This window comes from Onthophagus taurus, chromosome 7 (assembly GCF_036711975.1).
Source record: "Onthophagus taurus isolate NC chromosome 7, IU_Otau_3.0, whole genome shotgun sequence".
NCBI classification, from domain to species: domain Eukaryota; kingdom Metazoa; phylum Arthropoda; class Insecta; order Coleoptera; family Scarabaeidae; genus Onthophagus; species Onthophagus taurus.
In genome coordinates, this window is record NC_091972.1 from 17,255,344 (window position 1) to 17,282,905 (window position 27,562).

Sequence of the window (27,562 nt, forward strand, 5' to 3'; positions counted from 1 at the left end):
AGAAAAACATCTTCTTTCATATACCGCAATAAAAATGGGGGATTGCCATTTGAAAAAAATATCGATGACGTCATAACTCAGTTAAAAATTTGTGACCTACACCAAAAAGTTGCAAAAAATTTAAATCTTTAGACCCCTCTCAGGGATTTAAATGTAGTAACCACCTACATAACATGTTCTTATTTATTTAATATCTACAATTAAGGCCTTTTCGAAATCAACTTAAAATTTGAGCAGAAATTATCTCCGTTACCATAGTAACACACAATCCCATAATGACGCCATAATTTGGTTGTCTGTACGTCAAATCTTTTTTAATAAACGTTTCAATATCTCGAAAACTATGCAGTTTAAAGCATTAAAAGCTTATGGCATTTTGCAACACCTTGTCAAAAGGAATCCAAAAACCTTAAAATATACAGGTGTTCCATTTGGAGGAATTTTGAAAACTAGTTTTTTTGTGAAAGTTATTTTCTTTAGCTTTAAAGTTCGTTTTTAACATTTTTTCATTATCATGTCTTCATGAAACACACGTTTGCAACATAGAACAACATTTTAACATTAAGATTTTCGATTCAGAGTCGGTCGAATTTCTGAACACCCCTTTATATTCTTCAAAGCACTTTCCTCGGCATAAAGCAACTTGACAAAATTGATAAAAAAACATGTATCTTTCCGAATCCCATTATTTTTATAAACTCTGCAACGTTTTTGAGCAAACGTCTTTTTGTCTGAGTTTTCAATTTTTCCTTTTCTATGTTGTTTCATATTTCCAGAAAATCTACCAGGCGGATTTCTTTTATAAGGCTTCCTGCAAATTAGAGCTAACCTCGATGTGCACCAGAGAACTGTCACTTTCAATTCAGTGTTTGACAATTTGTTGCAAAAAGGAAGCAAATTTATTTCTTTTCTGGATTTAGCTTTTTATATACAATGTATAAATTTAAAAGTATACAATCTAAGAGTTTCCGTTCGCACGGAAATGTGCTTGTACTCTGTTTTCCCTATTAGTACTACACATTCTAAATTGATTAATAGCCTTTTCTCAGCTAGTTCAACACTATTGTAGTAGTTATGCATATTAATATGATGCCACACATTCTCAGTACTTTTCAGCAGATCAGATACGAAATCGTTTAATTTTTCACCAGTACCACTACATAATTTAAATTTAATGATTTAACCACTTTCAGCCTCGCATAACATTCTCACAAGAGGTCCACGATAGGGTATTGTAGCTTCGTCCAAAGAAAGATTATTAGAAAAATGTAGCGATTGTAAGATTTATCAAAAACGTTCCTTTCATAACAATTTGGAAATAATTTAATTCCCACATCTCCTAAAAATTCTTCTGGTGTGATATTATTTGTATGTTAAAATCGTTTATTTGATCTTCCACATCTGGGCTGGAAGATTTTGGCGCAGGAATGTAGTCCGAATGAGGCAATGGTTTTTGCCCACTTGCAACACCAACGTAATATGATTTTCTTATCGTTTTTCTCAATGCGGCTTCTTTATTCGCACATCACGTCGTCTAACCATCTTTTACGAGGTCTTTTCTCTGTTGGTTTCCATTCTGTAAGGATTTTTGCACTTCTATCGTCTTCCATTCTTCTTATGTGTCCGAGTCATCTAATTCGCCGAGATTTAACAAATCTGCTTATGTCCGCTGCACCAACCAGGGCATTGAGTTCAAAATTTGTTTCTCTCCATGTCCATCTTGTTTAGTTACTAATTGGTCCAAGGTACATTCAACGCTGTTCCAAGTTACTTCGCGTTTGTTACTAAGAATTTTATCACTTAAAGCATTGCAGAATCAAATTAAACCAAGAGATTTGAGTAATAACTGATAAATTTTAAAATATTAGCTTTAGAAAAAAATGGTCCAAAGTACACTTTACCCTATAATTAAAAGAGAAATCCATTTGTTATAGCCCATTTATTTACAAATATTAAAATAACTAAAAATAAACTTAAAATTAATTAAAAAGTATAAAATAAAACGAATTAGTTTCCTCCTAATCCTAAAAAAGAAAACATTCACATTACAAGTTAAAATTAACACGTGTCAAATAAAAACGTACTTTTAACTCGACACACTTCAACATCAACCCCAATTTCGTGTAAAAAACTTATCCAAAGCTTCTGTTTCGTTGATAATTGATCCCCAGGCCCTTTAACTTCGACAAATTTGCACTAAAAAAAATCAATTTTTACAATTTCAAAAAAAAATAAATCAAAAAAATCTTACTTTTAAATCATTCCATAAAAATAAATCCGGCAACCCCGCCCTGCACTCATCATAACTCTCAACAAACCTCTCCATAATTTCCCCAATAACATTTCGACCAATCACCTCAATAAACCGAAACGTAACATCAATATCAAAAACTTTAACAACACCTTTACACGGCTCTGCCTCCTCCCACGCGTTTCGAACGTATTCGTTGAATTCATCTTGTGACCAACCGAATTTGATTTTTTCTATCCTCTCGTCGATAAGATCTTTTCGCCTCGTGTAAAACTCGTCGTGGTTTAAATCTAATGGCACGGTTTGATTTGGATTAATAAAAATTGGGATGGCATTGTCTTCTTTGTAAATGATGTCCCAAAATAAAATAAAAAATAACATGTTTATTATTGTGCCTTCGCAGTGAATTCCGTTTGTAAATTCGGAGTTTGTTACGTAATGACGGATCGCGAAAATTTCGACGCGAAGATATTCTCGGTCTTCGGAAGATGTTGTATGGACAAAATAAGGTTCATTACTAAAAAGAAAATTGTAATAAGTTTTTATTAATATGTATCGTAATGAAAGATGTTAATTAATTACACTAACAAAACTTTCTAAATATTTAGTTTCCCGATGCTTAAAGACTTAATGAGGGAGATAAATTGGATAGAAAGACGCTTTAGAGTACTCGCAATGATGAGAATAGCTACCTTACCCAAAGCAAGTCAAGATTTCTTCACTTGGGACGAAGTCATCGAGCTTTTTACTTAACACGTTGACTGCCATGTGTATCAAAATTGGTACACACTTCTGTAGTGTAGTAATGCGCGTGATATACCCGCGGCAGTCAATGTGTTAATCACTGTTTGCGAGATGATTCACAATACGATGAATCGGTTGAGTCAGTACAATTTTGTAGTCAGCGGGTAACAGATTTTGATGCGATTGTGAAACGCTTTCAGGATCAAAAGAAGATTATAGATAAGCCGAATGCAGAAAATATGTCGCTTGCGGATGTGACTCAACCTCAATCATGACGCTTCGTCTTCTCCATAAAGCTAGATGTCCACTTGAGAGAAACTTCTGAGACTAACTCTCGATATTTACTCTCAACTCTGTGTCCACTTGAGACTGTTTTAGCTCTCCGAGAGCTTCTATAAAACTTCCGAGAGCTTCAATAAAACTTCCGAGAGCTTTCTCTCAGATAGTTCTTTCAGGACCGTGTCCACCAGTGAAATGTGTCCGTGCTTTGGAAAGTAAATTTTATTTTCTTTCAGTGCTTGGTGTTTGTAAACATGGATGTAAACAAAATTGCAAGTGCAATAGTGTTGTACAAAATTTCAAAAAAAAAAAGCAAACTGAAAAAAATAAAAGGAACTGTTGGGTGAAATCATGGATTTGGCGTAGATTAGAGCTGGATGTCAACAAATATCAACATTCGTTGTCAAATTGTTAGTTATTTGGCATACTGGATTCACAAAAAAGTGAACTCGATTGCTTTAAGGCACTTATAAATGCAAACTATAAGTTTATTGTCGTACACGTGATAGCTTAATAGTGGCTTGGTAGTATTTTGGAAAATTATTAGAAAATATAAACTTAAACGCCTCAATTGCTGAAAGAGACTAGATATTGCTGGTAGAAGCCTAAGTACTACTAATGAAAGACTAGATGTTGCAAATAAAGCAGATTCTTCTTACAGAAGACTGCACACTACTACGAGAAGACGAAATACTGTTGGTAGAAGACTAGATATTGCTGCAAAAGACTAGATATTGCTGGCAGAAGACTAAATATTGCTAGTGAAAAACTAGATATTGCAAATGAAGCACATCTTTCTTACAGAAGACTACACACTACTACTAAAAATCAAATACTTTTAGCAGAAGACTTAATTTTACTGTCAGAACACCAAATTATGTTGTCAGAAGTTACTATTACTAATGGTACAAATCCCGTTTAAATTTCTGTCCAATACTTGTTAAAATTGCATCCTTCGCTTCCCGATTTCTATGTTCATTAGATTTGATATTCCAAAGAATTGAATTTTCTTCATACACTTCAATTAATTTAAATATTTCTTCTTGGGACTATTTTCTTTTAGGTGTTATCTTTAAACGTGTTATATTGAGAAAACTCGCAGCAAAATTCGAACCGTGTTCGTTTTTTGACAGTTACTCTCACGATAGATAAATTGTGCGTGTCCACCTGAGTACAAATCTCAACGTGTTTACTCTCCGAGAGTTTGTGGGAACTCTCTGATAGTTACTCTCAGATGCGTGTCCACCAGAAAATATACTCTCGATAGCTTCTCTCGAGAGCATTTCTCGCAAATGGACACTTAGCTTTATGAAAGGAAAAATAACAAATTAATGCTGAGGTTGGATTGGGTTGAGGCGCGATCTTGATTATCTTAATTACGTTGCTTTATGTTTAAACGATAACCAGGAAATTAATTTTAATTTACCTCAATCATGACACCTTGTCTTTATCCGTTAAGATAAAAAAGTAAGACGTTGATTCTAAGGTTGGATTGGGTTGAGGCTTTACCATAACTATGATGTTTTATGTTAGAACGATGACTAGAAAATGAAGCCGAGGTCGCTTGCCACTGAGGCTTAACCTCAACCATGACGCTTCGTCTTCTCCGTTATGAAAGGAAAAATAACAACTGGATGCTGAGGTTGGATTGGGTTGAGGCGCGATCTTGATCATCTTAATTACGTTGCTTTATGTTTAAATGATAACCAGGAAATTAAGTCGACGTCGCTTGGGGCCGAGGCTTCACCTCAATCATGCACTTTGTCTTCATCCGTTAAGACAAAAAAAAATAAGAAGTTAATTCTGAGGTTGGATTGGGTTGAGAGTTTACCATAACTATAATGCTTTATATTTGAACGATGACTAGAAATTGAAGCTGAGGTCGCTTGCGACTGAGACTCAACCTCAACCATGACGCTTCGTCTTCTCCGTTATGAAAGGAAAAATAAGATCAACTTCTTATTTTTCCTTTCATAACGGAGAAGACGAAGCTGAGGATGGATTGGGTTGAGGCGCGATCTTGATTATCTTAATTACGTTGCTTTATGTTTAAACGATAACCAGGAAATGAAGCCGAGGTCGCTTGCGGTTGAGGATTTACCTCAATCATGACACCTTGTCTTCATCCGTTAAGACAAAAAAGTAAGAAGTTGATTCTGAGGTTGGATTGGGTTGAGGCTTTACCATAACTATGATGTTTTATGTTAGAACGATGACTAGAAAATGAAGCCGAGGTCGCTTGCCACTGAGGCTTAACCTTAACCATGACGCTTCGTCTTCTCGGTTATGAAAGGAAAAATAAGAAGTTGATGCTGAGGTTGGATTGGTTTGAGGCGCGATCTTGATTATCTTAATTACGTTGCTTTATGTTTAAACGATAACCAGGAAATTAATAATGACACCTTGTCTTTATCCGTTAAGACAAAAAAAGTAAGAAGTTGTTTCTGAGGTTGGACTGGGTTGAGATAGTAGTTAAGCCAATAGTATTTAGACTTCCATTAGTGATGTTTAATCATTTTCCAGCGGTACATGGTCTTGTATTAGCGGTATCTGGTTTTCTGCCAGCTACATCTAGTCTTATATTGGCAGGATGTAGTCGCTTATCAATAAACGTGTTATCTTCTGCCAGTATCTATTCTTTTATTAGCAGTATCCAGTTCTCTATCAGAAGTGTGTAGGTTTCTGCCAGCAGTATCTAGTCTTTTATGAGCACTATCTCGGCTTTAGTCAGTAATACCTAGTCTTCTAGTTGCAGCATATAGCCCTCTGCATAGCCACAGCGCAATGGATGTTCTGCTTGACCTATCTTCTTTGCATTTGCATATAGAGAAAGTGACTAGAACTACCATTTCAGGTTTAAGCAATATGCTCAATACTGCTCCGACATGTCCTACCAATGGACTGTGGAAGATACTATAAGCACTGATATTATGCTATCAATGCCGTCAGATTTGACGGGGTCACTACCAGTGATTAATGCTCGATATTAGATTATACTGCCTAAACGGCAGTCCTGAAAACAAAAATTCTTTGGTTCAGGCAGATATTTGCATGTTCATAGATGGATCGAAAACGCCGGAAAGGGTCGAAGCAGCAGTATACTGCCAGATATTTCGGATTAAGCAAGCTTACTGCCTGGATACGTACTGTACTGTATTCCAGACGGAAGTATTTGCTATTGACATGGTTGCTAGAATTCTACTTGAGAGAGGGGTGAAGAACATGACAGTAAGGTTTTCGCAGACAGTCGAGCTGCTCCACTATGGAGAATTTGAGCCGTTTGTAGAAATGTTAGATTTTACTACTAATAATTAACTTAAGGTTTATTTTTATATTACCTAATTAAGTAAAAAAAAATATCAAAGTTTATATGTCTTTGAATTAACGTATTTCGGTTAACTTTGTCATGATTTTTAAAGTGTTACCATACAATTTTAGTCTAAAACCTATACAGGGACACAGCTGTATAGGTCTCGAGAGGGTCTCGCTGTGTCTCGCTGAGACACAGCGAGACCGGTCATTAGACGTTTCTGGGGTTCTGGCCAAACCAAAAATTTGAGAATGCAGACTTAAGTATTATCAATTACGTTCTCTTTATCTAAAATATTTTCAGATTTCTAGCACTTCCGGTTATACCGGAAGTCGCCACCTACTTTATTTTTTTAAATGGAACACCCTGTATTTTTTTACATATTTGGATTTGTCTGTTTTGAAGGTTTATAAATAACTTTCCTTTTTGCAATTTGATTCGGCCGTTCTCGAGATATTTGATTTTTTCTAGAAAAATCTGCTCCAGCGGATATTTGTTAAAAAATCATAGAATACTCAATTTTTGAAATATCAATTTAGGATTCAGAACATGCTTAAACAACATGATGGAGTATGTTTTGGTGCCGAGAACGGCTGTCTAGATCGTTTGGTCACTTTACTATGGCACGTTAACTTTTCGAAATTTGGAAGTACCATAACTTCATTTTTTTAAATGGCACCCCCCATATTTTATTACTTAGTCGTCTTCGGCGTCTCATTTTACATCTTTTATATTCCATATGTCCTATGCCTAACATTAATAGTTTGAGAAATAATTAGGATTTTTTGAAAAATGCTCACATATCATATCAATATTAACCTAGTGTGCCATGGAAAACAAATGTTTAATGACTTAATGATAAACGTCAAAGTCTGATTTACGTTGGTTGATGCTTGTGAGTCTAAAGCCAGTTAAAATGGATATTAATAACGTAAATAATGTTTATACAAATGAAGAAATCCATAATTTATTTTTTGTGCACGAAAAGTGCGACAAAGTTCTTAGTAGAACTTGCAGAATGTTTAATGAAAATTATCCACATTTATCTCCGATGACAAAAGGTAAATTTAGAAGAATAGAAGCAAATTTTTGCATTTTGGACGAATTAATCACGTGTTAAACTGACCAAAAAATGTAATAGATAATGCAACGGAAGTGGTGAATACCTTGACTTATTTCGAGCCCAGTCCCAACATCTCAATTCGAGCTGCCAAAGAAGATCTGGGAATCATACTACGAACTTTGTCGCGCTTTTCATGCATAAAAAATAAATTAAGAATTTCTTGATTTGTGTAAATATTACTTTCGTTATTGTTATCGATTTTAACTCGTTTCAGTACTAATATTAAGGGACATAACAGATAATTATTAGCTCACATGCATCAAGTGACGTAAACAAGTGAGTCTTTGACAAGAACTTATTGAGAAGGCTTGTTTTTCATGGCACACTAGGCTAAATATCCATATATGTGTGCATTTTTCAAAAAACCTTAATTATCTCCCAAACTATTAATATTAGGTATGGGACATATGGGATATAAAAGATGTAAAATGAACCACCGAAGACGACTAAGAAATAAAATATGGGGGGTACCATTTAAAAAAATGAAGTTATGGTACTTCCAAAATTTGAAAAGTTAACGTGCCATAGTAAAGTGACCAAACGTTTTAGACAGCAGTTCTCGGCACCAAAACATACTCCATCATGTTGCTTAAGCATGTTCTCAATCCTAAATTGATATCCCAAAAATCGAGTGTTCTCTGATTTTTTAAACAAATGTCTGCTGGAGCAGATTTTTCTGGAAAAATTCGAATAACTCGAGAACGGTCGAATTAAATTGCAAAAAGTAAAGTTATTTATAAACCTTGAAAACAGACAAATCCAAATATGTAAAAATATACAGGATGTTCCATTTAAAAAAATAAAGTAGGTGGCGACTTCCGGTATAAACGAAAGTGTTAGAAATCTGAAAATATTTTAGTTGAAGAGAACGCAATTGATAATACTTAAATTTAAATTTTCAAATTTTTATTTTGGCCAGAACCTGTATAATTCTAATGGACGGTCGTCGTGGATGACCCTGTATAATAATTATAATGTAGTTATGCAAGAAAATGTTATAAAACGATTTTTATTAACAATTAAAGAAAAAATAATGAATTGTTTTTACCTCTTTTGTTTTCCTTGAATAGTTATGGTAGAAAATAAATTTACATTTGGAGCTCTCTTTAATGATTCCAAAACATCGTCATCAAAGAATTTATTACATTCCCTTTTTTTCATAAAACTTGTCACTCGATATATTAATTCGCATTCGTCCGAAAACGACAAAGAATCATCTTTCAAACCTCTTATTAATGTCTCACAAGCTTTTTGATTATCTTTATAAAATTTTTTATAAATCGTAGCTAATTGACCATACAGAAAAGACTTCTTTCTTATTCTAAACTGATTTTGATTTAGTAATTCTTCAATCCAAACTTTAGATCTCTCCAGAAATGTGCCTGATAACTTAGTAATACCAAACACCAAGGCCGAGGCGTATTTATGACCGGAAGTAAACCGGTTTAAAAAGCCAGGTTTTGTGTTTTTATAATTCCTTTGATTCAGAATTAATTTTAATTCGGTTAAAATTTCCTCACAATGTTCTTTCATTACCAATTTATTGGGGCATTTTTTATTTGCTTCTTTTACTAATTCTTCTTTGTATGTAAAGGCTCTTGAAAAATCATCAAATTCCTTAGCATTTTCGAATATTTTTATTTCTGATGTTTGAAATTTAGGGATGAGCGATTTATTTTGGTGTATTTCATGCATAAATTTATAAACGCCATGAGGAATCTCTAATTGTGGGTGTGTAAATGAGTACATTAAATGGATTTTATAAAAAGTGTTATGAAAATCTGCAGTGATTTTAATCATTTTTCCCAATTTTTTACAAATCATCATCTTTACTACTTCATTCATTGGTTTTGATGGGTTTAATGTGGGTTGTTTGGTAATGTGGTTTAAAATGGCGAAGATTTTATCTTCCCTAGTTCGTAAAACGCAATTTTTCACATTCAATCGCAAATCTTGACAAATTTTTGTTAAATCTTCCCTATTTAAGAGTGTTAAAAGATTCGATAAATCATCATTTTCATAGTTAGTTTGTATAAAACCATATTTTTCTAAATCTGTAATCATTTCATGAATTTCTAAAGATATCAAATTTAACTTATTGCGACCCTTTAAACTTTTAATAAAACTCTCCGGGTTATACCACTTAATTTGATGTGTAAATAACTTGCAACAAATAAATTGGTAGAGAGTTTTTATGGAACAAAATGATAAAATTAAATTTTTTTCATTTTCAAACAATAAATCTTCAAAACTAGGCCTTAAAGAGTGCTTAATTATCACCCAAATATTATTTAAGGCATTTTTAAAGACTTCTTTGCATTCAAAATCATCCAAATCAACACCAAATTCGCATTCATAAATTAAACCTTCTATATTCAAAGCATAACTTTTATGAGAATAATTAAGACTAGATTCTAATTGAGTTTTGGTAAGTTTAAAATCATTTTTTATGTTTAAACAAGGTTTAGTTACTGCTATATTTATAATTTCCGAGGAAGAATCAGATGAGTTAAGTTTTATTTTGCTCCTATTATTGTTTAACTTCAATAAGGAATTCTCATCTCGCTCTAAATCAATTTTAACCTTTTTAGATGGAGATGTATCCGCATTTAATATAGGTTCATCATCAAAATAAATCTGTGGTGATAAAGGACAACAGTTTACTTCAATCATTTCTTCTTTTACAATTACTTTTTTCATTGGGTCATCATCATCACTTTCTTTATCAGGTTTCTTATTTTTTAAACGTTTTGAACGGCGACACCTTTGAGGCTTCTTTATGGTAGATTTAAACTTTGACTCTTGAAACGTAAGGGGGCCTTTACATGGCGAAAAAAAGGACTTTATCGATGATTGTTTAAAAGAAATAACTTCTACATCATTTTCAGCCATTGTTTATGGCGCGCTTTTTCTTATCTTTTTAGGTTAGGCATCTCGTTATCTATAAAAATAATATCATTAATTAGTAATTAACGTACCAATATAACATTAATTTGTAAAATAACTTACCTTTTAAAATAATATTGAAAATTGGTTGTTATAAAATTTTTTTGATGGTGTAAACAAAAAAATAATCTTACTAAATGTCACTTCAACAAACACAAAATTCCCTAATACAAATTCCATAAAAAACGTCTTTGTAACTACTCGTTACGTATTTTATTATAATGAATCATTTTACGCAAAACTTTTTGTTATTGTAAAATAAATACACTTAAAATTGCATTTAATATTTTCTAATTTTTTTTTCTTAAGTTGGTGATATTCCAAAATGGCCACATGTTATTAAAGAGGTTATGTTTCATAGTAAACACAATTCAATTCAAAAAATCGATTTAAATTAATCTTAAAATAATTAAAAATGTCTAAAATATCTAAAATTCCCGACTTAATAAAGACGATACAAGACGACGAAGATGTCGAGGATTTTTCTGAAGATTCAGATGTAGAATTGGAGGTAAAACTTAACCTCACTTTTTTTTCACTCAATCAACATTATTTATCTTTTAAAGAATCACTTTCAACCGACCAAGGAAAAGAAAAAGGAGAAAGATTTCAACACTGACTTTCAATTTGTAAGTTCTGTGGAGGAATACAATAAAGATGAATGGAACGATTTGATGAAATATGTAAAACGAAAAGCGAAAACAAAAACCGATGATAAAATTAAAAAAGTTTTAGCTGCTAAAAATCAAAGTGAAATTATAAATAATGATGAAAATGAGGCAAATGGAAACGATGATATTTGTATATCGGATGATGAGTTGGTTCATGATAATATCAAGAATAAGGATAAAAAGAAAAAGAAGAAAAATAAATCAGGGAATGGGGAAGAAGAGTTTTTTGAAGATGTGCATACTAAAACTGATGGGGTTACTTTTTATGAAATGAATTTATCACGTCCTCTTATGAAAGCTATTGTTGAAATGAAATATGTTCATCCAACTCCAATTCAATCAACAACTATTCCAATTGCTTTACTTGGTAAATATTTTTATAATTTTAATTAATAATAATAATTGGAAATAATAATAAGATTACAATGTTACAAGAAATAACAACATTATCCATAACTAATCTAAATCCTACCCTTTTCCCCAGCCTCTCTATGTCTCATTGCTCCCACAACCTCCCACAAACTTACTATACTCCACCAGCAGATGGTGTAGAGACTCCCCACAGAGCTTGAACCCCCTCTCCTCATCTCTCATCCAATATTTTGGATTGTACCTACTTTCCCTTATCACCGTCCTATCTCTTGCATTTCCACATCCTTGTCCCTGCTCTCCAGTAGTTTCCACATCTCAATCCACCCTTACTTGCCTCAATCTGTCTGTAGCACTCCCCAAGATTTTAATCGATTAACCGCCTCCATCCTCACTTTATCTACCTTCATTTCTTCCCTAACTATACAGAGTGACTGGCACATAAACGTATTTATTGAAATGCATTATTATAGAGCTCATTTGCAATTGATTAAGCCAAATATGCCTTATACAAAGTTCAATAGTTTAGGAATTATTGCTATTATAAATATTGAAATTCAGAGTTTAATAATAGTTTCTTTGGCAACATATTGACTTCTCTGGATAAACTACACTCTAATACACATTTTAAGTTGAAAAATATTTTAAATATTTCGATTGTTTAAAAATACAGTGAAAAAATAATGTGAAAAACTAATTTTTTATGAGCGTCTATTTCAAGATTTCAATAATACATTTGGCGTATAAATCATGTTAAAAATTTCTCTGTTTTATAACCTTTCTAATGATTTATTAACCAGGGCTAAATGTGTATAATATTGACAACTTGCCCAAAATTAAAGAAATTAAAATAAAGAACTAAAAAACGTTACTTCATGAATACAATAAATGAAATTCAATTCATTAATAATTATAAACCATCAATTATACAAAGGTTTTACATTTAGCCAGTGGTAGCAGGACATTTCGTTTTTTATTAGTAAGCCATAGAATTTTGACAGTTATTTAGTTAATATTGTTTATCCACAATCACCTTATAATTGAAGTTTTATCCACACTTATGAACCATATAAAGTACCACTCGCTTCCAGAACGCATAGTGCCTGTCCAAGTTTTTGAAAAATCTGTGGAAACAATGCACGTTTCCTCTAGTAAGGGAACGACTAGTACCAGTAGAACCTTGGATTTTTCTTGCGATATCAAGCTTATTACATATAGAATCCTCGATATAAGTTTCTGCTATGCCAGAGCTTCTCCACCCACCATGTCGTTTAATTATTGTCAGGTCGCCTCATACAATGGCCGCTATAAGCTTTTGCATTTGCCAGATTCAAAAACGAAGCAACTATTGAAGGAACTTTCGACAAAGTGTTAATCCCAACAGATTGTGAAGTATATTTTTGATAAGCGCATTTTAAAAAGAATCTCTCATTGGATAACTTCTTCGGACGTAAAGACATGTATTTTCTATACGTCTCCACAGTATTGATAGAGAATCCTTCTTCTATAATTGTAAATTTTCGTGAAATACCTGTCTTGGTATCTGGTATCGAAACAATCAAATATGCGCCTCTATCTTCTACATCACTAATTTTCAAATTAGTCAGTTCACAGCATCGACAAGCACCAGACACCCCCATTATTAGTGCAACCTAATATATTTCAAAATTTATTATATATAATATCCAAAAGGTTAACAGAGATTACCTTGACATCAAATATTCTTTATCGCAAGCCCTTGTCAAAAACTCTTCGACGTGTGTTCATTCCAATACTGCAGATTTCTTCGCCTTGTATCCTCTTGACTGATTCTTCAAATAGGCCATGGAACTTACAATATTTTCCTATGTCTATGTTTTTATAGACCTTTATAGCGGCTTTCAGCATCGAATACTTCGACCACATGCATGAAATTGCATACCTCTTCTTCAAATTTAAGAAATACGATAGCAAGACTTCCTCATTTATTGTTATTACCCCCCGTTTTTCTTTCCCTTCATTAAACTCATAAAATACTTTTTCGTAATGTTCCCTGGACTTTACAGGCAATAATTGGACAGTTGCTTCTTCAGCTTCCGTGAGTTGTCTAAAACACTTACACAATAAATAACTATTGTTTTTATTTGAACTTAATTTTTGCGTAAAATGTCATCGTTTACCAGTGTTGAGTATGCTGACATATTATGCATTTATGGTTTCTATGACGGAAACGCGGCAGCAGCTCGTTAAGAGTACCAAAAACAGTATCCAAATAGACAGGATACTCCCTCACTTCCTCGATTACCCTCTCCTCCCATCTCCAGTCGTCAATCTTCTTTCGACCTCCTTTACAGAACCTCATCATTTTCGTTTTGTCTACTTTCACCACCATATTCTTCCGGCTAAAATACCTTACCGGCGACCCCATCATTGTCCTCATCTCACCCGTCTCCCTCGCGATCACTACCAGGTCGTTGGCATACGCCAGTACGTGCACCTTCCTCCTTCTGATTACAACCCTCATCTGTCCCCCGGCCCATCTGTCTTCTATGTCTGTGGTATACAAAGCAAAGAGGACGGAACTAAGCGGACATCCCTGCCTCAATCCCCTTGTATCCCCTTTATCCTGGCTACCATCTCCATCTCCTCCCATAATTTTTCTCTATTCTGTCAAACGCCGCTTTTAAATCTATAAATTCCTACTATTGAACATTTTAGACTTCAACAAATTATCTCGAGCGCGACTCGTGTCACTGTCTCCTCCACCACATTGATTGACTTTGTGATTAAATGTAGATGCTCCTGTTCTTGAATCGGGTGTGACAACTATACATAACATTGCTGATCACGCACTTGTCTTTGTTACTTAGTCCTTTGATTTGCATCAATCTACAATTAAAAGCATTACTTATAGATACTTCTGAAATTTTTCTGGATCAGCTGAGGGCACTTCCTTGACAGGAATTTTTGCACCTGTCGAATATTAACGATAAAGTTGGTTTTTAATCTTTATGTACCTATCAAGACATCGATTCTACATAAGTATTACATAAGCGCGAGAGATACGGCCTATAAGAAGTTCAAATCCTCTAACTCACCATCTGATTTTATTTACTACAAACGACTACGTAACTTCACCAATATTGCATTTTAGCATGAAAAGAAAGCCTTTTTATCTCAGCCATAATAATTCAAAAAAACTAGGGGGTGTCTGTAGGTCTTTTGTAAAAATAAAACTAGTGGCATTCCTAGTAATCATAATAATGTATGTATTAAATACCTGGGCCATAACAGTGGACGTGCATTGTCGAAACACAAAATAAAGTAATAATAACATTACAAAATTACAGAATATAATAAATTCACAATTAACATTTTAATGAAATTAGATTATTGAGGCATCAAAGAGATACTTCCGCTGGCTCTAGTATGCGCCCTTTATCAGAAATAATTTAACTTTACTTTTAAAACTGTTTATTTCATTTATTTGTTTTAGACTATTCGGGAGCTGATTATATAATTTAACAAAATTATATTGTGGACTTTTTTCATACAAAGATGTTCTGTGCGCGGGCATCTTTGCTTGGCGATGCTGATTCCATTAACAACTTTTCCTATCCTCTTAAAATAACAGCCCTGGTGATGGAGATCTTATACAATTCTATAATTGTCTCCCTCATGTCTCTAGTAAGCTGTACTTTTCGCTCGCCTCTGAATAGGAAATGAGTGTGATGGTATTAGCGCAAAAATGTTGTTGTTGATCCATATTTGTGTCATATTATCAATTGTTGTCTGGAATTTGGGTTCTAACCTAACCATTGGAAAACTGCATTGATTTCACCAACTCCAAAAAACAAGAATCCAAATGCTTTGGTTGATTTACGGCCTATTATTATTTTAAACGTTACCTCGAAGGTTCTAGAGAAGATTGAGGCGGCGAGAATCTAGAGCCATTTTAATGAATTTAATATATTACCAGATTGGATTTCGCCCTGGTTTCAGCTGTACCACGGCTCCTTTTGATGTTACCGACAATATCTCTTGCGTGGGATGGATGAGAGATTTTCTAAGGCTTTTGACACGATCCATCATTTAACACTCCTATCAGTGCCCCATTATATTCACCGGCTGTTGATTTCTTTAAAATTATTATATATTATATTAAATTGTATTATATATTCTTTCTAAACCCTGCCTGAAGTGATGATATATTTATTAACATGTTAGACTTATAACTTCCAATTAATTAATAAAATTAATTTTTTTAGGAAGAGATATTTGTGGTTGCGCTGCCACAGGAACAGGAAAAACAGCCGCTTACATGCTTCCAACGTTGGAACGTCTTCTTTATCGCCCCGTAGGCACAGCAACAACACGCGTTTTAGTTTTAGTGCCAACTAGAGAACTCGGTGTTCAAGTTTATCAAGTTTCAAAGCAATTAACTCAATTCACCGATATCGATATAGCTCTATCTGTCGGCGGATTAGATTTAAAAACTCAAGAAAACATTTTAAGAAAAAATCCCGATATTGTAATCGCAACCCCCGGTCGATTAATAGACCATTTAAAAAGTACACCTGGATTTAGTTTGGAATCGATTGAAATCTTAATTCTGGATGAAGCTGATCGTATGTTAGACGAGTTTTTCGCCGAACAAATGAAAGAGATTATCAAACAGTGTTCAAGAACTCGCCAAACTTTGTTATTTTCGGCTACGATGTCAGATGAGGTTGAAGATTTAGCCGCGGTTTCTTTAACAAAGCCCGTTCGTGTATTCGTTGATAGTAATAAAGATGTGGCTTTTAATTTGCGCCAAGAATTTATTAGGATCCGAAAAGATAAAGAAAGCGATCGAGAGCCAATCTTATCCGCGTTAGTTTGCCGAACTTTTCGTACAAAAACAATCATTTTTGTGCAAACAAAAAAACAAGCGCATCGATTACACATCTTATTAGGACTTTTAAGTGTAAAAGTTGCCGAATTACACGGAAATTTAACTCAACCCCAACGATTAGATGCTTTGGAGAAATTTAAGAACGAAAAAGTCGATGTTTTAATTGCAACAGATGTCGCGGCTCGCGGTTTAGATATACCAGGGGTTCAAACTGTGATTAATTTTATGATGCCGCCAACCTTAGAACATTATATTCATCGAGTTGGTCGTACTGCGAGGGCAGGAAGAGTTGGAGTTTCCGTGAGTTTAGCAGGAGAACAAGAACGAAAAGTTGTTAAAGAAGTTATTAAACGAGCAACAAGACCAGTTAAAAGTCGGATAATCCCTCTAGACGTTTTAGAAAAATACAAAAATAAATTAGAAAAATTAGAACCGGAAATCGAACTAATTCTGAAAGAGGAAAATGAAGAAAGGATTTTAAGTAAAACTGAAAACCAAGTGAACAGGGCTCAAAAATTATTAAACGGGGAAAAAGACCAAGAACGACCATGGTTTCAAACGAAAAGGCAACGAAAGGATGAAAAAGAAAGATTATCGCTAAATCAAGAAAAAAAGGTTAACTCAAAAACCAAAAGTAAAAATAAACTTAGTGAAACGGATAAAGGTGGTGATAAGAATGACAAGAAAAAGAAAACTAAAAAGGTTAAGGATACCGCGGAAGATCGCGTACAAGGGGAATTGAAAAAATTAGCGTTGTTACAAGCGAAATTGGCGAAGAAAAAGACGAAACCGAAAAAGATTAACGCAGTATATGATAATGTTGATGGAGTTAGTAAAGGAAAGAAAAGGAAAAGATCGAATTTTGCTGACGAACTTTGTGATACCTCGAGAAAAGGTGTTAAAAAGTTTAGACACCAGGGGAATTTAAAGAAAAAGGGGCAGCCTAAGAAAAATGTTGGAAAAACATTTGGCCGACCTCAATCTAAGAAGCAAAGAAATTAATTGAATGTATTTAATGTTTTTTTAATATAGCTTCGTTACCTAATTTTTCGTTTCATTCTTATTATTGTTGATTAAAGTTTATTGATTAATTTGTTGCATTTTATTATTATTTGTTACATTTTTATTGGCAGTGCCATCTATTAGACAATATTCAAAGTTTTACGTCAACTTTCACTTTTTCATTCCTTTTTATAGATGTGTAGACTTCATTTGAAATAACCATACTTGGCAAAATCGAAATGGGGGGGTGATCCTATAATATTAATTACTCTATATAGAGTAATAGTAACATCCGGAATTGAATATGGTTTGTGGATACTAATGCCTATTTCTAAAACTATGATGAATAAACTTCAGGTAACGTGTTATGAAGCCTATAGAGCTATACTGGGTGCCCTGAGATCTTCTCTAACAAATGCGTTGATTGAAGCAGGTGAAACATCTATTGAAGTTAGTGTAAAACTGTTGTGTACTAGATTTCTGATTAGAAGTCTTAGTATAATCGATTGTTCAACAGAGTAGATAGAATTTCGCAAATCTTCATCTAACGGCCGTTGGCAAAGAATTGCCCTTTGATTGCTAACATCTACTCAAAACTCAAACTTGGTATCCCAAATTTATGCAAAAAAAATGCATGATAACATTTGTGTCCAGATCATATAAATACTCAACATCACACAGTGGAATGATTAGTGTGATAGGTAAGGAAATTGAGCAGGGGGAGTGCTATCACCTCTATTATGGTGCCTGGTAGTTGACGACTTGATGAACACCCTAACTAAAAACGGATTTAAGATACAAGGGTATGCTGATGACCTGGTAATCACAATCCGAGGTAAATATGATTCAATCATAACTCAGCTAATGCAGAAAGCCCTACTACTCACCAGTACTTGGTGCAGAAGCAATGGGCTCAGCATCAATCCCAATAAAATCGAAATAGTCCCTTTCACTCGGAGAAGGAAGCTACAAATAAAAGCACCCTCCATTGAAAGCAGAACTATTAACCTCAAAACAGAAACTAAATACCTAGGGGTAATACTTGACAGTAAACTAAACTGGAACTCACACTTAGATAAGGTGAGGAAAAATCATGGCAAACCAGATCTGCCGCGGGCTCCTAGGAAGGAACTGGGGTCTCAAACCACGAATGGCTCATTGGGCCTACGTAGCAATAATCAGACCCATGGTCGCCTACGCCTCATTGGTTTGGTGGCCAAAAACAAAACATAAGACAGCTCAACAACAGCTGGCACAAATCCAGCGGTTAGCATGTCTTAACATAACGGGTGCAATGAGATCCTGTCCGACGGCTGCTTTGGAAGCCCTACTCGGTCTCACACTGAGAACCGATGTCTAAATCACCTGATTGAAATTAAAACGGACCTCATACCGACGGAATACAATTTCAAGCAACCGTTTAAGGTCATATTTAGTAGCAGGGATGATTGGGCGAAGGGAGGGCCTCAACTAAAAAGAGGAGCCCTAGCCTGGTACACCGATGCTTCAAAGACAGTAAGATCTGGAGTAGGCATGGGCATCAGTGGACCAAATAGCCACATCAAATTGCCCCTCAGCTCGGTGGCCAAAAACAAAACATAAGACAGCTCAACAACAGCTGGCACAAATCCAGCGGTTAGCATGTCTTAACATAACGGGTGCAATGAGATCCTGTCCGACGGCTGCTTTGGAAGCCCTACTCGGTCTCACACCGCTCCACATATATATACAAAAGGAGGCAGCCTTAAGTGCCTTATCACTGAAAACAGTTTCTTCACTCAAGTTGATGCAGGGTAACCTCAGAGGACACCTCGAGATTCTCAAGGACCCATGTCTAAATCACCTGATTGAAATTAAAACGGACCTCATACCGACGGAATACAATTTCAACCAACCGTATAAAGTCATATTTAGTAGCAGGGATGATTGGGCGAAGGGAGGGCCTCAACTAAAAAGAGGAGCCCTAGCCTGGTACACCGATGCTTCCAAGACAGTAAGATCTGGAGTAGGCATGGGCATCAGTGGACCAAATAGCCACATCAATTGAAGTGAGGAAAAATCATGGCAAACCAGATCTGCCGCGGGCTCCTAGGAAGGAACTGGGGTCTCAAACCACGAATGGCTCATTGGGCCTACGTAGCAATAATCAGACCCATGGTCGCCTACGCCTCATTGGTTTGGTGGCCAAAAACAAAACATAAGACAGCTCAACAACAGCTGGCACAAATCCAGCGGTTAGCATGTCTTAACATAACGGGTGCAATGAGATCCTGTCCGACGGCTGCTTTGGAAGCCCTACTCGGTCTCACACTGCTCCACATATATATACAAAAGGAGGCAGCCTTAAGTGCCTTATCACTGAAAACAGTTTCTTCACTCAAGTTGATGCAGGGTAACCTCAGAGGACACCTCGAGATCCTCAAGGACCCATGTCTAAATCACCTGATTGAAATTAAAACGGACCTCATACCGACGGAATACAATTTCAAGCAACCGTTTAAGGTCATATTTAGTAGCAGGGATGATTGGGCGAAGGGAGGGCCTCAACTAAAAAGAGGAGCCCTAGCCTGGTACACCGATGCTTCAAAGACAGTAAGATCTGGAGTAGGCATGGGCATCAGTGGACCAAATAGCCACATCAAATTGCCCCTCAGCTCGGTGGCCAAAAACAAAACATAAGACAGCTCAACAACAGCTGGCACAAATCCAGCGGTTAGCATGTCTTAACATAACGGGTGCAATGAGATCCTGTCCGACGGCTGCTTTGGAAGCCCTACTCGGTCTCACACCGCTCCACATATATATACAAAAGGAGGCAGCCTTAAGTGCCTTATCACTGAAAACAGTTTCTTCACTCAAGTTGATGCAGGGTAACCTCAGAGGACACCTCGAGATTCTCAAGGACCCATGTCTAAATCACCTGATTGAAATTAAAACGGACCTCATACCGACGGAATACAATTTCAACCAACCGTATAAAGTCATATTTAGTAGCAGGGATGATTGGGCGAAGGGAGGGCCTCAACTAAAAAGAGGCGCCCTAGCCTGGTACACCGATGCTTCAAAGACAGTAAGATCTGGAGTAGGCATGGGCATCAGTGGACCAAATAGCCACATCAAATTGCTCCTCCGTTCCGACTTAACAATTTTCCAAGCAGAAGTTCTTGCTATAAACTTCTGCACCGCTTTGAACCTACAGAAAGGACAAAAAGGTGCATCCATAAACATTTTCACAGACAGTCGGGCCGCCTTAAAGGCAATTCAGGCCTACACGTGTGGCTCCGCACTGATCAGAGAGTGTACCAACAACCTGAGAGAACTCGCTAGGGGCAATGATGTTACCCTATGGTGGGTTCCAGGTCACAGCAACATTGAGGGCAATGAGGGCCGACAAGCTGGCCAAAGAGGCAGCAAACACGCCCTTCATTGGACCTCAACCTGGATGTGGACTACAAAAAAGCCACCTAAAACAAACAATCAACAACTGGGAGGCTTCAAAGATAGCCTTACGCTGGAAAGAACTTCCAGGTCACAGACAAGCGAAGAGTATGATAACTCCGTCGCAAAACAAAACCAAAGAGGTTTTATGCCTCAGCAAAGGGGATCTAAGAACGCTCTCAGGCTACCTGTCCGGCCATGTGCCCCTAAAATACCACCTCTTCCACATTGGACAAGCTGAGGATCAAACTTGTCGACTATGCAACGACGAGTCAGAAACTACTGAACATATACTGTGCAATTGCGTCGCCAGAGGCCGTCTAAGGCACAACGTCTTCGGTAAAACTCCCTTGTTACCTACCGACATAAAGGTTCAAGACCTCAGGACAATACTAAGGTTCATTAAGGACCTACATTTGCCCTAAACCTTTGGAGGGCTAAAGTTACAATAGATCTTATAGGTCGCGGTAACGAGTGGGGCCGCTCTCCTCAGCCCGGCAGCAATAATAATAATAATAATAAGGAAATTGAGCAATATATAAAGAACACATGGCCGGATGCACATTGCATATATACGGACGGTTCGCTGGTTCAAGAGGCGAAAAGTGTTTCATGCCTCTTTATTGGAGATTGAAGAATACTACCTTGCCAGATCAATTAACTATCTTTTCTGCGGAGGTTGTCTTACGCCATCTTAAGAACAATTGCACTAACTTTGGAAAAAGAAATCCCCCAAAGTGATAAATATAACAAGTTCCCGAAGCACACTCGAACGTATTAAAAACCCCAAACCATAAAAAGAAATTACATCCTTATATCAGTAGAGCTTTAAGTCTGTTGTATTTGGCATATCAGAAAGATATTGATATCACATTAGTATGGGCACCGGGGTATATTGGAGTGAGTGGAAATGAAAAAGCTGACGAATTGGCGAACAGGGGACGCCAGGAGGAGGTTCACAGAATAAGAATTATTTCAGCAAGATATTGATAACATAAACCATCAATGGGGACAAGAGTGGACTAGAAGCAGCTCAACTAAAGGGATTAGATACGCTATGTGCCAACGTGTGGTACAAAAAATTCCATGATTCAAAAAAGTTTCTTTTGTATCACGCCAGTTCTACACTATACTATATAGTTCTACAGTATATTATTCCAAAATGAAGGTATCGAAAGTCCATTGAGTAAAGAAAATTCGTTGGCTCTAATGGCAGATATAGGACTATCTAGGTATCAGTATAATGTATTACAATGCTGCAACACAAGGATGTAAATTATTATCTAGCTATTAACAAGTTCAGAGCGCAAAGAAAGATTGTTACCTAGTGCCTCTATCGATAACTGTCACACCAGTAAATTTGCGTGACCACACCACCTAGAGACCTTTTAAAACACAATGAGAAGTGTTAAAATATCTTACGGTAACTGATCTCAATGTGAGAGTGGGGATGTGATGGGTCTTCTGGACAAAGCCAATATAAACAGATTTTGCCAGATCAAATAGCCGATTCTCATTTATTTCATCATTAGTTCCTTTGTGTATAACCGACAAAACATCCACAACAATATTATGGGATAACCCAACTCCTTCTTCGACTCGATTCTGTAGACCCATATCTATAGAGTTTGCAAAAGAAACTGCGGAGAGGACCAGATGTCTAGCTTCAAATATAGAATCCCAAGTGTACCAATTACTACCTCCGTTCCAAAATAAGTGTCCGATTTGAGATTTTTTATAGGATTATTGAATAAACAAAAAAAAAGTTGTAATTATGAATTTATTTATGTAGAACACATATTCATTGGTCATAGTAGGTCGGGTATGTTTTTGACAGTAGAAATTTAAACCAGTGTCAATTACTAAATCTTGGTAAAAAAAAAATTAATTTTGTATATTCTCCGCCAAGTATAAAAATTGAGCAGCGACAAGGTGTCTTACAATATCTGCTGAAAACATAAGCAATGCAAAGTTGAAACATGGTGCAATTAAGCAGTGCAGCACTAAATTCTGGAAGGAAACGTAAAGACAGAGAAGGTATAAAAAAGAAAATCTCGGAAGTTTCCATAGCACAAAGATCAACTATCCGCAGTCTTTGTAACAATATTAACGTGTCATTAGGAACAGTGCACAGAATTTTGAAGGAAGGAGTCATAAAGAGAGTTTCAAGTACATTGAAACCTGTTTTGACCGATGACAATAAGAAGCGTCGATTAGAATTTGCACTTTGTATGTTACAAGAACCTAGCCTATATCTTCAAGAAATGTTAGAGCTTGTTCATATTGATGAAAAATGGTTTTACATAACCAAAACTAAGACAAACTGCTACTTTCTTCCCGAAGAAGAAACACCTCATCGAACATGTAAGAGTAAAAGATTCTTAACAAAAGTCATGTTTCTAGCTGCAATGGCTCGTCCAAGATATAATTACAACAAAAAGTCTGAATTTAATGGTAAAATAGGCTTATGGCGTATTGTAACTCAAAAACCAGCAAAACAAAATTCTAAAAATCGTGTACGTGGGACATTAGTGACAACATGTGTTGAAGTTACTCGTCAAATTTATGTGAACATGATTACCAAAAAAGTTATTCCAGCTATAAAAGAAATGTGGCCAAAGGGTAGCAAAAAGATGCCCATCAAAATTCAACAAGATAATGCCCAACCACATTGTAGTATAGATGATGGTGAAGTAATTCGTGCCGGAACAGCTGATGGATGGAATATTAGTTTGATTTATCAGCCACCAAACAGCCCTGACTTTAATGTTCTTGATTTAGGCTTTTTTAATGCAATTCAGTCTATACAATATAAAAGCTCGATGCATAATATAGATGAATTAATTGCTGCTGTTTTGAAGGTATGGGATGATACACCTGGATATAAATTAGGCAATGTTTTTATGACACTGCAGAAATGTATGGAGTCCTCCATGCTTCATAAAACAGGTAACAATTGCCAAATCCCTCAAATAGAAAAAGAAAAATTACGGTCTACTGGACAATTACAAAGAAATGTAATTTGTTCAAAAGAATAATAATAATAAATTATACTATAAAAAATTTGGTTCAATTATAATTTAATACAGTTCAGTTAATAAATTAAAATATGGTAGTACTTATATTTCACTTTTTTTTAAAAGTTGACACTTATTTTGGAACAAATAAAATATACAAATCGGACACTTATTTTGGAACGGATGTAGTATTTTTTTGCAATGATCGATGAAAAAGTATGCAGCACATTAACAGACTCCTTCTACATCTACTTGTCTGGTATGCATTGCCAAACCAAATAAAATAAATAATTTGGAGATGGTAACAGCAAGACTATCTATGGTCTTGCATGTAACCACCGCACAAGTACTCTGCTTTTCACTCACTTCACTACACTAACTCGAAGGGTTTAGTCCTCTTCAATCTTCTTGTGAAATTGGTGGTGTCGAGAAGCTAGAGGCACTGAGGTTCATGCCATCCTACGATTTTGGGATTATTTGATTAATTGTCTCTATTTCAAGATCCTCACAGTTGCGGAAGTACCAAGGTGCATCGACCATGTCTCTCAGTTTTGTTTTGTAGTCGTTGAATGATTTGAATATTACTTTTACTAGCACAGATCCAAAGTTGTAGGCCGTATAACCGTATTGGCTTCAGTACTTACTTCTAAAGGAGCAATTTATTGTGGATGGGTAACTTGGAGTTCCTTTCAAGCAACCAGTACGTTTTTCTATATTTTAGATTAAGCTCTTCTTTTTTTCTTTTTCACGTGGACTTTCCAGCGTAGCCATGCGTCTAAGGTACTTCGCCGAGTTAGCATGTGGGATCTGGGCATCAGTTACTCTGATGGGTATATGCTGTTGTCACAAACTAGCTCTCGAGAAGTTCTCGTTTCCCGTAGTGGGTTTCCTAGCTAGGTCCACGGAGCGGCTCGCGTACCCAACTGTCCACGCACTACCGTTTTCTTGATAGCTAGCAATGACTGAGTTAGGGTTTGGCACACTGCATTCGTTCACTTGAAAGCGAACGGCAGTAATTTGAAATTAAGAATAAAAATAGATTGAAAGAAAACGAAATTTCACTGCTAAAGAATAAGTTTGCTTTATTTTTGAACAAGAACGTATTATATTATATATATAAAAAAAAACAACTGACAAAGATTTTAAAAAGTAAAAATTACATGACATAAGCTATTCAACAACATCATTACGGAATTTGCCGAGGTGGTTAGCAGGTTCAATGAGAAATCGGAAGTTTAAGATTTTAATAACGCTTACCCGTTTGTTAAAGTAAAATATTCATCGAAGAAAGAGAATCCAATTCAACGAATTTTATAACTAAATTGCTATAAGTTCAAATCGCACGACTCGAATTTAAAAACACAACAAAAACTTTAATTTCCCGGTTTCGCCCGATGCTTTTCTGTTCCAATCCCGTAACCGACTCCCCGATTTTTTCTTCATTTCTCCCCTGCTCCATCTACTCTAACTGCCACCTCGGCACATTCCTGCCAGAACCGCCTACGTAGTATTTAGTCTGGACCCTCGGTTCTCAAGACGCAACTTCGTAATTAAATTACAAAGTTCTGCCTGTATTGCGTTTTATTATTTTTTTTTAATCGCTTTCGAATCCCAAAATGCGGTTTGTTACATCCCTCCCACCTTTTTAAAAGAAGGCTCCCCTAAGAGCCTTATTTATGATACCAAAATGAACAATACAAACCGCATTCTAGTATTTCCGATATCTACTTGAAATCTTAAGAATCAACAATCTCAATCGTTACAAAAAGTCTACATCTAAACACTTCTCAGTAACATAGAGTCCAATTTTCACATAATTTTAATTACGAAAACACATTTTTAATGATATTCTTTTGAAACAAAAAGTCAATTTTTTTTTTTTTTTTTTTTTCATATGCATTTTAGTCACTTTCTTAAGAGTCTTTCACCGATTTTAAACTTAATTTATTAAAAATTATTTTAAAAGTTGTAACATAGTCCTTCACACCAAAACGTTTAAGAACTACCACGCACGCACAGTCAAGTAGTCGAAGTAGAGAAGCTGTCATCACATCTCGGGGCGACCTGACGGGTGCTACTACATTTGTTCGGTGGAAAATAAACATGTTCTCAGCTGGCTCCATTTATGTGTCGACGATAAGACATTGTTGATTTATTTAGAATGTTTTTTTTTTTTTTTTTTTTTTTATTTAATGATTATTTACAAATGATAGGAATCGTATATTTCAGGATTTTTTTGAATGAAGGACAATTTCGGAGTAAGTATTCTTGGTTTAATAGGATCTGTAACAGACGAAGTTTTCTGAATCTTGGTTACCATTTATTTCCGCATCCAACTTGGAGAGGTCGGTACCTCAGAATATATATTTGAAACCATCACTTCAGGGCTTGTGGAATTGGTTGCCTCAGGAACTATGTTAGTCGGAGTTTCTGGCGAAGCAAGATCCTCACCCCTTCTCTGATTAAAAAGCCACATCGTAAAATTTTTCCACAACTGGCCAAGATGACGATACCTCATCCCAAGGTTTTAAATATTGCGTAGCCATTCAATATCACGCTAGCGAGTCCCTTTACGAAACACAATAAAACAATCACTCGTGCGATAACGTGCTCTTAGCAAATTTACGCAACTCTTCCGCATGAAATAGTTGAATCCAGTCCTTATTTTTCTGTCTTCTTTCCCTGGATTTTTCTAATAATGACATTGTTTATAGCTGATCGTTCCAAGCCGACTTGTACTAGTTCTTGTGCTTGTCTGACGTCTTCGTTGTTATAAATTTCGGCCACTCCCAAATTCATAATGGTACTAAATTTTGACTTCTGAATCTTCATAAGGTAGAAGTCCATCAGGTGGTGTCTGGGATACCTGCAGTGGAGTTAAGGCTACCCAGGGCTTTTCAATCTGATACATTGGTGAACTAATGAGGTTGCGGTCAACCTGGTCTGCATAGTCCAGGAGTACATGTGTCATTGGCGACTCAAAATAGGACCGGTTATCCGTATCAGAGACAGGAAGTTCATGGTAACAAGTATACGTTTTTCTTACTTGCACTCTCTTTGGTACACATTTCAATATGTACAGGACTTCTCCGATTGCACGGCCGACATAACTCGTTTCATTCTTAGCGAGCAAACTAACGGTGGTTGGTGATAACGGGGCCAATAATAAGCGATTTTTATGTGTTTCTATATACGATTTGTCGGTGAATCCGGGCTCTTTGGACTATTTGCACTTGTAACATGTTTTCTACATAATTGGACCTTATTTGTGAACAATCTCCAACTTTTTTTTTTTTTTAGCGATATGAGACTAATATTAACACTACGGGCGCTACAATCGTATGCGATAATAAATTGTTAATCCTATATTTATGTAGGCTCCAATCGCCAATAAAGTAGTTAAGAGCGCTGAAACAAACAAAAACAAAAATCCGATTTTCCGGTGTTTAGTAATCAACAACAAAATAGACAATAATAAAAGCTATTAATTATATATTTTTCTTATTATTTAAAAAAAAAATAAATAAATTTATTTTCTT

General features: G+C 35.6%; 3 protein-coding genes across 3 annotated transcripts; 2 read left to right on the top strand and 1 right to left on the bottom strand.

The window, feature by feature from the left end:
- Positions 1-1,922: 1,922 nt before the first annotated feature.
- Positions 1,923-10,821, bottom strand: LOC111413718 (fanconi-associated nuclease 1-like). The gene is made up of 5 exons (XM_023044787.2): positions 10,717-10,821; positions 8,756-10,648; positions 2,252-2,768; positions 2,085-2,196; positions 1,923-2,024 (listed from the first exon to the last, which is right to left on the bottom strand). Exons 2-5 carry the CDS (start codon positions 10,597-10,599, stop codon positions 2,008-2,010), a joined length of 2,490 nt encoding a protein of 829 aa, XP_022900555.2. The 5' UTR covers positions 10,600-10,648; positions 10,717-10,821; the 3' UTR covers positions 1,923-2,007.
- Positions 10,822-10,969: 148 nt separating this feature from the next.
- On the top strand, positions 10,970-17,611 carry LOC111413730 (Dead-box helicase Rs1). Its single transcript, XM_023044809.2, has 3 exons — positions 10,970-11,164; positions 11,220-11,691; positions 15,941-17,611. Exons 1-3 carry the CDS (start codon positions 11,069-11,071, stop codon positions 17,566-17,568), a joined length of 2,196 nt encoding a protein of 731 aa, XP_022900577.2. The 5' UTR covers positions 10,970-11,068; the 3' UTR covers positions 17,569-17,611.
- A 5,374-nt stretch (positions 17,612-22,985) lies between these two features.
- LOC139430349 (uncharacterized) lies at positions 22,986-24,044 on the top strand. Its single transcript, XM_071197190.1, has one exon. It carries the CDS (start codon positions 22,986-22,988, stop codon positions 24,042-24,044), a length of 1,059 nt encoding a protein of 352 aa, XP_071053291.1.
- Positions 24,045-27,562: the final 3,518 nt, after the last annotated feature.

Coding starts and splice junctions, on each gene's coding strand:
- LOC111413718 (XM_023044787.2), bottom strand. CDS start 10,599: ATGGCTGAAAATGATGTAGAAGTTATTTCTTTTAAACAATCATCGATA. Junction 2,769..8,755: donor ATTCAAGGAAAACAAAAGAG/GTAAAAACAATT, acceptor TTTTCTTTTTAG/TAATGAACCTTATTTTGTCC. Junction 2,197..2,251: donor TTTTATGGAATGATTTAAAA/GTAAGATTTTTT, acceptor GATTTTTTTTAG/TGCAAATTTGTCGAAGTTAA.
- LOC111413730 (XM_023044809.2), top strand. CDS start 11,069: ATGTCTAAAATATCTAAAATTCCCGACTTAATAAAGACGATACAAGAC. Junction 11,165..11,219: donor ATTCAGATGTAGAATTGGAG/GTAAAACTTAAC, acceptor TATCTTTTAAAG/AATCACTTTCAACCGACCAA. Junction 11,692..15,940: donor TATTCCAATTGCTTTACTTG/GTAAATATTTTT, acceptor TAATTTTTTTAG/GAAGAGATATTTGTGGTTGC.
- LOC139430349 (XM_071197190.1), top strand. CDS start 22,986: ATGGTGCAATTAAGCAGTGCAGCACTAAATTCTGGAAGGAAACGTAAA.